This window comes from Gavialis gangeticus, unplaced genomic scaffold (genome assembly GCF_001723915.1).
Source record: "Gavialis gangeticus isolate Ggan-Ray unplaced genomic scaffold, GavGan_comp1, whole genome shotgun sequence".
NCBI classification, from domain to species: domain Eukaryota; kingdom Metazoa; phylum Chordata; order Crocodylia; family Gavialidae; genus Gavialis; species Gavialis gangeticus.
In genome coordinates this window covers 734013-746310 of record NW_017728993.1, presented here as the reverse complement: position 1 = coordinate 746310, position 12298 = coordinate 734013, and the positions used below count along the sequence as shown (strand labels likewise).

Here is a 12298-nt window from a genome sequence, read left to right as displayed (position 1 = left end):
CCAGACGAACAATACTGAACCAGAGCAACATCAAAGTCGTGGCAGGAGAGTTCGGCGGGTGCACCGCAGGAAGTGAGAGCGCGCTCTAGCAAGAGGGGTCCGTCTGGGCCAGACCAAGTTGGGAGACAAAGGGTCTACTCTTCACAATAGGGCAGAAACATAAGTCAATTGATCCTATTTCCATTAGGAATGGTGTCCACTAGGCCTATTCATTGGACTGTACCTTTTTTCATATTAGTGAGGTTATAGTGGTTTTAGAAAGGATGCAAAATTTCCCCCCATGACATTTTGGCCCAATTTGTGCAGTCCTTTATTATGCAGGTAGCATGGCTTCTCTGCTCCAAACTCCTTTGGGCTTGAAACATATATTAAAAATATGTTAAAAATTTTAGCCCTCTGGGCCTGCACGCATGTCTCTAAGTGATCAGAAAACTAGTATTCTTTGGCAGCAGACCAAAGTTGCACACATGGAGTTGCACACCTTGCCATTAAATTAAACCAGTAATCCTGTTTGGGTCTGTGTTACATTTAACAGCCAATAAGACACATTTATAAAAGAGGTAAGCAGGACAGCTTACGTTCTACATAAGCAGTGCTTTCTAGCACCTGCATATAGGAGTGTTTTAATGACACCAGCTCTAAAAGGGGCTTAAAATCACTGACTAAATATTATGTAGTAAGGAAATTTGGGGCTACATGTTTTGTAAAACAAGTTTTTAAAAGGACTGGCTGCTGTGCCAACTTATCTCTCAACTCTATTCCTTAGGCTAAAGGTTGGGAAGTGAGCTATTTCTATTGAAATTCAATACTTTTTATTAATTTACATATACACACACAATTTTTAGCTTTTGAGTTTAGAAGTTACATATGGACAGTGAACTCAAGACACGATGACCTTTGAAAACACTAAAAGGTAGCACACATACAAGTGGCTGAGTTATCATTCCAGAAGCAAGCTTATTATTGGGAAATTCCTGGCTCGATCTGTGAATTTCAGCTTTGTAGTGTCACTACTTTTCTCCTTTTTCCTCTAAAATAAAAAGTATGGAATATGACATACGCAGTTCTTTGGCTCAGAAACTCAAAAACTCAAAAACACTGCTGGAAAATACCACTGCAAATTGCAAATTCATTGATTCAGAAATAAAGGCTCCCTGGTCATCTTATAAACTCTGTCTGCTTCCAGTCATTCTAACTAATGCATTTTAACTAGGGCATCTTTAATGACCTTTAATTACCTGCCCAAATGTCTAAATGTCTGCTGAAATTTGCCTAAAAACAGCATTAAATGTCAACTTCCTCTAAAACTGTCATCAGCAGGATAATTTTTTTTCTGCATCCTAATCACTTGAACTTTTAAAGTATTTAGAAACTGAGGTTCATGCAGAATACTGATTTATGTGTATTAAGAAGTGCCTAACATACATAACAGACACCAGTCACTGGTATAACAACTTTTACATGAAAAGCCACAATTGATTTGGGACCTGGCAGCTTGGAGGTTTCTCTTTCTCCATAGCTCCATGGGCAACTGGTGCCTCCTGAGTCTGGGGGGACACCAGATCGCAAACCTCAGGACCACCAGCGGCAAAACCAGAAGTGCACTTCCGGTTTTGCGGCTTGTGCTTCCAGGTGGTGCACAGTCAATCTCAGGGAGTGCACGTGCACCCCCCCACACGTCGCCAATGCATAGCTCTTATCATGGTGGTGTTCTAAGTTACAGCCCCTGGGACTTAAGATAAAAGGAAGCCTATACATATGCTCGTGGGTGGGGGGAGGGGGAGCGTTTTAATTAGAAAGCTTCCCAGGTAGCTCACCGTCACATGTTTTAAGCCCCTACGTGTTTCAAAATGGCCACAGCATGCTTTATCTAAACCTCATTGAATGAATTTTAGACAAAGCAGTCTATGGCCATTTCAAAATGTATGGGGGGCTTAATACACGTGACAGTGAGGCAAAGCTGCAGTGTTTTAAGTAAAATGTGAACAATCATGTCTATAGGCACACAAAGTGATTAGCAAAACATTTTCTGTTCATCATTTTTGACTCTGGTAGAAGTTACACCTCCATGGCTTGACAAAGCCCATACTTGTTGAACTTTTGGGAATACTGCATCGTTCATCTAACTGATCTATCTTTAGGGTGCTTTGGTAAGGGAGTTTATTTTTATAGCAGATTGCAACAAAATTATGGACCCAAGAACTGGGCTGGGTAAGCAGCTGCTCCTTTAAGATGTGTATACTTTATTTCAGCAGTACAGGTTTCAGGTACTTTTGAAATAAGTCTGATTTCTTTTAAACAAATAATATGCAGCAAAAATTTACAGTACAAGGGAAGAATCACTTTTTTTCTCTCAGTTCTTCCTCCCTGTTAATGCACAGTATAGAGAGTGGATTGGTCATACTGATAGACATGTAATGGATCATTAGTCAACTTCTTCATTCCCTCCTCCCATCCCACCGATGTTGTTAAAGCAATAAACAGAGTTCTACCAGGTATCATCTAAGAGTGATTTTCAAGATAAGAGGTCCTCAATTCACCGTTTGTTCAAAGTGATTCAATCAGAATAATGTATTCTCATGTAATTTTTGCCATTCACTTCTTAAATGTCTTAATTTCCCATTCAAATAGAAAATTCCTGCTTTGATACTTTATATTTTCTTGTTTTGACTGCTTTTCCAAAAAGAAATGCATAGCAGATAGCAATTTATCAATAAATATTTTTTACTTTCTATCCTAATTTGCAGCTGTAAAACTGGACCCAGAAAATAGGATTTTGCACACAACAAATGAACAATTGTGAATTAGTGTCATGTATACTTCCAGTCTTACCCTCTCATATTATGACAAAAACTCCAATATACTTATTTTTGGTGCAATCAACTAAGTGAATGTGCTACAATATAATTACTAAATATCTTGCCCTTATTATTGTCCTTAATAATATAACTATTGATTCTTTGGCTTATGTCGCTGTGATAGATAGGCAGCTTTACATTAAAATTAACTTGTTTTATAACTTTAACGGGAAATACAAATCAATTTGTAAAGTGAAGAGAGATCAAGATAAAAATGAAAGTGAAATAGAAACATATAATAACGCAATAGTGATTTTATTTGCAATGTAAAAACAGCATTAATAGTAACACTGCTTTCTCCCATTTATTTGACTTTAATATATTGAACTTAGCAAGTTCATAAATTCATTCAGAGGCTCTGCAACTTAGCCACCAACCAGCACATTTGCATTCTGTTGAATGATTTCTGCAAATACTACAATCATAAAAATACAGGATTGTTTTTATTATTATTGGAATAACTTAAGATATAGCAATTATGGTACCCTTAATAAACCTTGATAATGTGTACCATTTATGTGCTTTAAGAAGTGCTTAGGACAGAGGTAAAATATTCATTAACCTGGTTGTTCTTTTGCACAAAAAAAACTTCCTTACTATCCTGAAGTGAATTACATAATAGAATATACATACCCATTTTTTTTCCTAGTTAAATAGCCTCTTATCCATCTTTGAACAATCAGAATTGGTGTATGATGAGCTAGAACATGATTGATTTTTGAAATGATGTCTTTTACCCAGTTTATGGCCTCCACAAATGTTGCTTCCTGCATGAATTCAAATAAAAATCTGTTGAACACACTGTGCTTTAAAATCCACACTTCTCTAATAAATAATTTGGAAGCAATGGATTTAAAAGGGATTATTTTAAATTTCATTCCATACCTAAGGATTAAAAGGAAGGAGAAGGGTCCTCTATGTGAAGAAAGCTTAAAACAAGCCGAATAAAACTCCTAGTCAATATAATTGAAACAGAGATGGGAATCATTTCAAACCATGAATTAAAATGAGTCCATACCCACCTTCTCATATAAAATATACTATGATACAGTTGTCTGTGAGACAATCCTCCCTATTATAGGTATGTCATTCATTTTATATTTCAAAAAAAGTCATTAAGCTCTCAAAACAAAGATAACCCTTACGATATTAAAGCACTATTGTTATCAGCTAGTAAAAGTCAATGAAAAAATATTATTTTTTTCTTTGGTAAAATATCTGTTAATTTTGAAAATGAGAACACAGTGTAGTACATTTAGTCAGTATGAGATAATATACAGTTAACATTTCTACAGTGTTTTGTCAAGTCTGGAGTGAAAAATATACCTGTCTCATTTTTCACAAAATGCAATGCCTTTTCTCAGCAACAGACTCCAATGACTCCAGTTCCTATTGTGTTTAAAACAATAGGAAACTCACCTAAACCAGAGGTTTCTACATCTAACTGTTTGTAAAAGTGACAAATATAGATTTCAGAAAATAGAGATTTCTCTTAAATCAGAAATTTTCTGATATAAGGAACAGACTTCTCCTAATAGCAGACAGGGTATTTCAGTATCTATTTCTTACAAAACCAGACCTGGCTTCTAATAACTGGGCCAAAGCTTTCAGTCTTACTGAAGTAGGGAATGCCTGTGAAGTAAAATGCAGTTCCTCAATTCAGTAATGTGGGTGGTATTCTTAAAACAAGGTTGAAGAGAGATGTCTTCTGTCCCACCCAACCCCTACTTCCAAAGTTTCCATTGTAAGGAATTAAAGAATGTGCAAAGTTAAGTTAACTGTACAAACATATTAGATCATTATAACCCTCTGCTGCCATTTTCAGTAAGATAAAGTTGCCCCCACCTTCCATTAAACACTTCCAAAAAAGTTCCCTTTGCAATCATGCAAAATGCTTTTTCCCTAAGTTATATTAATATTTTCTAGATTGTTCTCATCTAAACATGTTTTCCCATCCATTGAGATTTCTTCTATACTTTTGGAGGTTCAAAACCCATGTAGCAAGTGTCACTGGAAGTTACTCCCTCCCTAATATATGTTAATTTCCTATTGGTATGGATAAAAGCTGCACATCCTTCTGAGCATGTACTGATGAAAGCGTTCCTAGTTGGGTTTAACAGGTTTAGACTTTTAATGTGCAAATACACTGCTAAGTGACGGAGGTCACTGCACCGTCTTCTGCAACATATAATACCCACCGCTGTCAGGGACAGAAGACTGAACTAGATAAATGAATTAATTCACCATCTCATTATCTATTTTCACAACATCAGAGGTGTATGAGGATTTTTCAGATACATTGTTTTAGCTCAGTCACCATGGATTATTATACTATAGTAGTTTGGATCTTGAGGTGTTACAGCATCTCACTAACCTACTGAAAGAGGAAATTATATAATGTTCCCAATCTATGATAAAAACTAAAGATATAGTTTGTAAAATGAATATTGTGCTAGTCTAGTACAAAAGTGTGTCATTTCTTATAAACACAATTTTCCAATTACTTTCAAAGTACATTTTCAAAGGATTATCTCTTTTATTAACTATCAGCATGCCGCAAACTGTAGAAAGATAAAGAAGTGACTGATTGTAAGCAGACTTTAGAAATCATCTGAACAAGCAGCAGCTATAGTATTTCAATGGCACATGGCATAACTAGAATTAAAATATAGCCATTTACAAAACATTATTAGCCTGCATCCAAATTTAAAAATATTAGCCTTTTAAGTGCCTTTCTAATATGGCAGTTATCTTCCCTATACATGGAAGGTAACAGTACGTTTAAAATATTATGTGGCAAAAACTATTTATTGTCCTACAAGCCACTTCTCGATGTAACCACTTGGATTCTTCTTGTTCTGTTTTAAATCTGGTTAGTATTATGAAGCTGCCACTATGAAAATTACTGCATCATGATAGGTTTCTGTGCATTCACCATTGATGACAAGACCTCTAGGATGTACCCACAAATCTAGGAAAATGGACAGTATTTACTTTAACAGACATGCTCAGAGGTTGCGGGAGCCAGAAGAAACAAGGGGCTTTGTATGTTGGGGCTTTGGCACAGGTTACCTGTATAATGTCAGAAATCCCTGGAACATTGTGATGTTATAAAATTATGGTGTTTTTAAAGCAGTCTCAGGTCTTCACACCTTTGTGTCATTTCACCCCTGTATGACCATGACTTGCCACTAGATGGCTGGTGAGCAGGGGAGTGCACAGGAGCCAGGACTCTGTTCCTCCCCTGTGGTGGGAGAAGAGAGGGGAGGGTGGCATATAGCCAGGAGGTAGAGAAACCAGCATGGGGTCTTCCCTCCTTCCACATCCAGCAGGAGCCCAGCCAGAGCAGAGGGTGGGTGGGGGAGAAAACTGCTTGAAGTGAGGTAGGGAGGAGGTGAGAGGGAGGAAAGCGAGAGAAAGAAGATACAAAATTAAAGGACTAAAATCTTGCATGTGTTGCAGTGAATTGGGATCGAGGTGGAAGGGGCAGTCTGCTTAAGGGCAACAAGGGTTGTGCTGACTGGGAGTGGCGAGACCCTGGGGCTGGGGAAAGCGTGTTTTCTCCAGCTCCAGGGTCCCACAGCTGTTAAGCCACTCTGAGCCCAGCAGCCACCTCAGTTTCAGCCCAAATACAGGTCCCGGAAGAGGTTGCTTCCCCTCCACACTTACAGCGCCAGCTGGAGTCCAGGAGAAGCAGCCTCCCTGGGGCTCAGCACTGGGACTGAAATTGAGCTTACTGCAGCCAGATTATGCAACTGAGGAAGCTGCCTTCCCTGGCTCTATGGTCTCTCTGCAATTAAGAGAAGTTGCTCTTAGTGGAAAGTATGTTGGGGGGAGAGGGGAGGAGAAGGGCAACTAGCGTCTCAGAGGTAGGAAGGGGCAGAGAGCCTGGGAGCCGTGCATCCTGGACTCCTGAAGGAATTAAATCAATCATTTACCTCCCCTGACCATTCAAACAATACCCTGGAATTGCCTGGTGTAACAGAGCCTTGGCCTCTCTGTTCCTTGAAGGGAAAAAACAGCTCTAAGAGGAAACACTGCAAGGCAGGCAGGGCACAGCAGCTGCAGGCCATGGGGGTATAGGACAATTAAGCCAATTAGCAAGCACCTGCAGGCAGCCCAGGTTGTCTGTTGACCGGAAGGGGCAAGAGTCCTGGGAGAATATAAGCCTGAGGCTCGGGTTAGCAAGCTAATCTCTCCCTGGCAGCAGGGCTCCTGAAGGGACTGTGGTGCTGCATATGGAGCCCAGGTGTCACTTGGGGAGCTCACTAAGATATAGCTCAGGGCTGGAAGGCTATCCCAGCTGAGAGATGAGGGAAAGTTCTCTCTCTTATAGGGGCAGAAGGCTGCTTCCCCTTTTGGTATATATGTTATAGCCCGGAGGCTTACTGTTTATGTTGAAGTTGCACCACTGGTTTGGGATGGGACTGTAGGGGCAGTATACGTGAAGCAAGTAATCATCTTGAGCCCTGCCAGGAGCAGGCTCAAGGCCCAAGTGAAGGCTGAACCCAGAGCAAGCAAGTGTGAGGCAACCGAGCCACACGGGGGCCGGGGGCCCAGTGCCCAAGAGGGGCACAGCCACACAGGGGCCAGGAGCCAGAAAGAGCTAGACCAGAACTGGTGGGTCAAAGTCAGATCCAATACAGCAGGCCCAGGCTAGAAGGCCTAGTTGAGAAGAAAGGGCAGTGCCCAAGGAGGCTGAAGCCCCAACAGGTGAACAGAAGTACAGTAACACCTGCGTGGCTTGGGGCATGGTGTAGGGAAGGAATGGAGCCATGCAGTTAGCCCTTAAGGCTGTGGGTGACCCACAGTGGTACAGTCTAGGTAGGCCCAGCAAGAAGCCTGGGAGCTGTGCAGTAAGGACTAGCAGGGTGCCGGGGAACCCCAGTGGGGGAGTTTATCTAGACTGGGGCCCACACAAAGGCCTGTGGGAAGCTTCCCTTTTCATATTATTATTATTCCATCACGGCATGGCAGGCGAGAAGGGAAGGCACCCTAGGGCCAGAGCAGGGCATGGTCACAGAGCTACCAGGGGATGTCGCGGCTGCCCCTGGGGCCCTGATGGGCTACACATGAGTAAAACCTTTCCCCAGTAAACTTCCTTTTAAGTGGTTTATCTTTAAAACATTTACAGGGTATTTGTGGTAGTTTAACACTCCTTAACTAATGACTGCTTTCATTTTAAATGCTTTTATGATGTTTAAGGTAACCTGTGCCAAAGGCCCTTGGTTTGTTTCTCAATCTGGCTAATTTAGAAATGGGATTTAAGCACTGGTTCTTCAAATAGAACAAAGGAACAGAAAGGAGAAAAGAGAGGTTTAAAAAAAACCTCACAGAATGAACACAGGGGAGGTTTTACTCAAGCACACAAGAAAGCTTATCCTGAAGAGGGGAAGAAATTAGTGTGCTTGCTGTGGAATCAGTCAAGAACAGAAATGCCAAACTAAGCTGAAAAGATTTCATAATTCTGAAGACTGTAGACCAGGCCAGCCTGAAGAATATTGCAGACTTATTAAGTAAACTCCGACTAGGAAACGTATGCAGCATTTATTATTTTGTCTAGATTTGTTTGAATAAAATATTTTAGAAACTTTGTGCAGTAGCATCTGTGAATCTATTTGGTTATATCTATTGCCCACTTCTAAAGAGTTGAAATGTAGCCCAAAATACCCACACAACTAGGACTGACTGGGTGCTGACAGATGTGAGGTCAGGGGGGAGGAGGGGAAGAAAAACTAAAAAGCAACAGCAGCACTTCACCAGAAGAAGAATCCTGTCAGTTTGACCTGACTTGCGCAACAACTGTATGGCTCATGTGCTTCAGTGGGACTTTTTGGCAATTTTATCTAATAGCTGATTCAATCAGCTATTAGATAAGAGCACCAAAGAGCCCTACTGAAGCGCACAAGCTATACAAATGCTGAGCGAGCTGGGTCAAACTGACACGATTCCTCTTCTGGGCATGGGTGACTGGTGCCACCTTAATCAAGGGGGCACATGCCCCTCCCGCGACCATTCCCGCCAACCAGGGGGGGCCCCCATGGCCAATCCTGTGGATGGGCCGATCCTGTGGACCGGGGGGGCTCCCCGCCAGATCCCGCAATGGCCAATCACTGCAATCGCTGCAGCCACTTCTGAGAGTAGCTGCAGCCACTTCTGGGAACAGGCACCTGCTGATCGCTGCAGCCGCTCCCAAAAGTGGCCACAGCCGCTCCCAGAAGGAGCCGCAGCAATCATAGCAATCAGCCAGAGCTTGCAGGGGTGGGACATCAGTGCTCCCACCTGCCCCCCTGCCCATCGCCTAAGCAGCAAGCACAGCCAGTCAGGGGGTGCACCACTGCTCCCAGGGGGTGCATGTGCACCCTCTACACGTCACCACTGCTTCTGAGCATGCACACTGTGCTCAGCACTGAGGCACACCGAGTGGAAAGCAAAGCGCTGATTTTTTTCTTCTCAAACCTGTCAGCACCCACTGTGTTTACTCTATATGAGAATCTTGGGGTCAGATTTGATATTGGACACCTGATAAGGTTGGGCTGTGGAGCTCTATTTCCATGAAAGGGTAACAGACAAAAAGCTTGCACCAAGGAAGTCTGCCTAGGAGATCAAGAAAGAAGGTAGTACTGCAGTCTGCCAAGACTCAGTGAAGCTTACATCATCCAGGCCTGCAGACTGTAACACAGAACAGCCAATAGGTCTAGAGCAGCCAGATCCATAGCAACTTGCATATAGGTTCTTCAAAGTGAGTGAGTGGGTGTGTGTGTTATTCTGTATAAAATGTTGAGATATGACAGATCACTGAGTTTTCTTTCCATCAAACATGAAATATAAAATGCCAATTAGTGGGTAGAAAGGATACAAGCTTGTGACTACTGTACAGTCATACTTGTATTATTGTTTTATTAATATATTATAGATATCCGTTTTATTTTAAGCATAAACATTTTATGTAATCTCTACACAGCTATGCATTTTTAAAAAATGCATCATTAAATAAAACATTAAAATTTTTAATGATGAGCCTCTAATAAAACCTATATGCAGTATAGTTGTTTACCTTCCCAGAAGAAAAGCAAAGATCAAGGAACAGATTATGGCTAAATGACCTGTATTTTTCAGGAAATTTTCGGCCCTCAACAATTTCTTCATCAGCAATTACATAATAATCCAACATTTTGAGTGAGAAAATTCTGTTAGCAACAATCTTCCTATAGGCTATTTTAAGGCTCATTGGACTATCAAACAAGGTGAGGCCGATCAGATTAGGACAGAAAGATAATGAATGCACATTATCCAGTTTTCCAATTTCATTATCATGAAGATAAAGTAGCTTTAATTCCATCAAGCCTTTCCAAAAGGCTGGGCCTGGAAGACGCTGTATCTGGAATAATGATGAAAATTCTGTTTTCGGTACATTGTAATTTATGAGCATTTGCAGTATAATAATTTAGACTGGCCAAATCCACTTATGTTGAAAACAGATGCAACACCACTAACTATGCAAGGACAGAATCTGGATCATCACTAATTCTTAAAAAAAACAACAAACCAAACATCATGGTGAGACCAGGAGGCCAACTTCTCAACAACAGTATAGAACCTGATGGCATCAATAGTATTAAAAATAACATTATAAAAAGTTATCAAACCATTATGAGCCAATTACTATTTCTAGTGTCATCATTTTACAAATCTAACAAACCTGCAATTACTACCAAATCCTTTCGACTCCAATTAAGATTTACTTTTTCTGACTACTTTTTCCAGGATTTCAGAAGCCCTATTATTTTCATCACTTAATACTATATTGGACAAATAACTTTTAACATCAGTAAGTAATCTGTATAGGTTAAAAAAGGTAATGGAAAATTTTGGGTGAGGGCATTTTATTTTATGCTATCACACTTCAACCAAATGTTATATCTATACAGATAATGAAAAGCCTTTATGTATTGATATGTAAATGGATTAAATACACTTAAGATTTAATCACAAAGCTAATGCACATAGGCACCAATAAAAACTATAACCCTCTTAACAGAGGTGTAGAGATAGGTGAAATTCTGGCCCCATTAATGTTAGTGACAAAACTCATATTGTATTCAATAAGGTCAAGCTTTCATACCCGCTTCCTTCACTAATGAATTTATACTAAAAAGTGAAAATGCTTAACCAGTAGAGGAACTACTGTCTATGAAGAACACTTAAAATCTGCATTTAAAATCTAAATCATTTCTCAGAAATACTGTGCAAATAAGAAAGGTTATAAATAAATTTATCTTCCTGAACTAGTACAGTTCCTAAAGTTATTATTGTCTACCTGGTTTCCATGGAGATCCAGTTTAACTAGATGAACACAACATACAAGTGGATCAATATTTGTAATGTAAATATTAGACAGGATGCATACTTTAAGTGAAAAACAGTGTTGCAATTGTCCCACACTCCTTAAATACAGTTCATTTAACTGAACTAAAACAAGATCTTTCAGCTTCTTTATACTGTTTGCATTGGTAGTTTGTCCACATTCAAGTATTATATTTTCAGAAGGTGAAAAAAGGTATTCAGTTAATTCCTTCATGGTTGGTTATCTGTTCTATGATTCATCCCCAAAAGAGCTAAAAAGAAAGAAAAAGGGCTGAAAAGTAAATTACATTTATTCAACTTTCAAAAGAAAATCTTCAAATACCCAAAGTAAATACCCAAGTGTATGGCACGATAAGACTTGCTCTATAAACATTACATATCCAGGGGAAAGGGAACCACATGGGACTAATTTGAAAATTTAAAAGGAAATGAAAAAATGCAAATGGATGTTTTTCATGTCACATTATATTTATATATCATATTAAAACCCAAAATTGTCACAGTACTTTGCAAATTCTGGACTTGATTCTGCAACATGTGGGTTGTTATTTCATCAACAAATAGTCAAGACAGCAAGTTGTGCATTAGTTGATCCTTCCTAATTAAAGTACAGAAAGATACTTAGCCATGTTAGTGTGAAACCAGACAGAAAGCAGAGCAGGGTGGTTCCTTAAAGATTAAGTCATCATCATCACTGGTAAAGAACCCTGATTATAACATCCAGGGTTCATTTACTGCTCCTCTATTGATATCATATACGCCATCATCTTCTTACAGTTCCTCTCTGCTCTCTACACTGGTCAGACAGGAAGATCCATATGTGAAGGCATGAATGGACACTGATTTGACACCAGGAACACACAAAAGCCTGTGGCAAAACACTTGAATCTCCTGGGACATTCCATCACTGACCCCAAAGTCCCAGACAACTGGTATGTGGGGCATGGAGGGGCACATGCCCCCCCCCCCCGAGATTAGCCCCGACTTGGCACCGCTCAGGACTGGGCAGTTTTTTTGCCACATAGGCCAGTGGTGAGTTGGGGAGTGGGAGCACTAAGTCATGGAGATGTATA

At 40.2% G+C, this 12298-nt stretch overlaps 1 protein-coding gene across 1 annotated transcript in view; it reads right to left on the bottom strand.

Annotated features, from left to right (window-relative positions):
- Nucleotides 1-11486, bottom strand: part of LRRIQ3 (leucine rich repeats and IQ motif containing 3) — a 57980-nt gene extending 46494 nt beyond the window's left edge. Inside the window, exons 1-2 of the mRNA XM_019528399.1 lie at nt 11179-11486; nt 3492-3625 (exon numbers count right to left, since the gene is read on the bottom strand). Of these exons, the coding sequence (XP_019383944.1) occupies nt 3492-3625; nt 11179-11439 (395 nt within the window). The 5' untranslated portion in view covers nt 11440-11486. The remainder of the gene's footprint in view (nt 1-3491; nt 3626-11178) is intronic.
- Between the last annotated feature and the right edge of the window lie 812 nt (nt 11487-12298).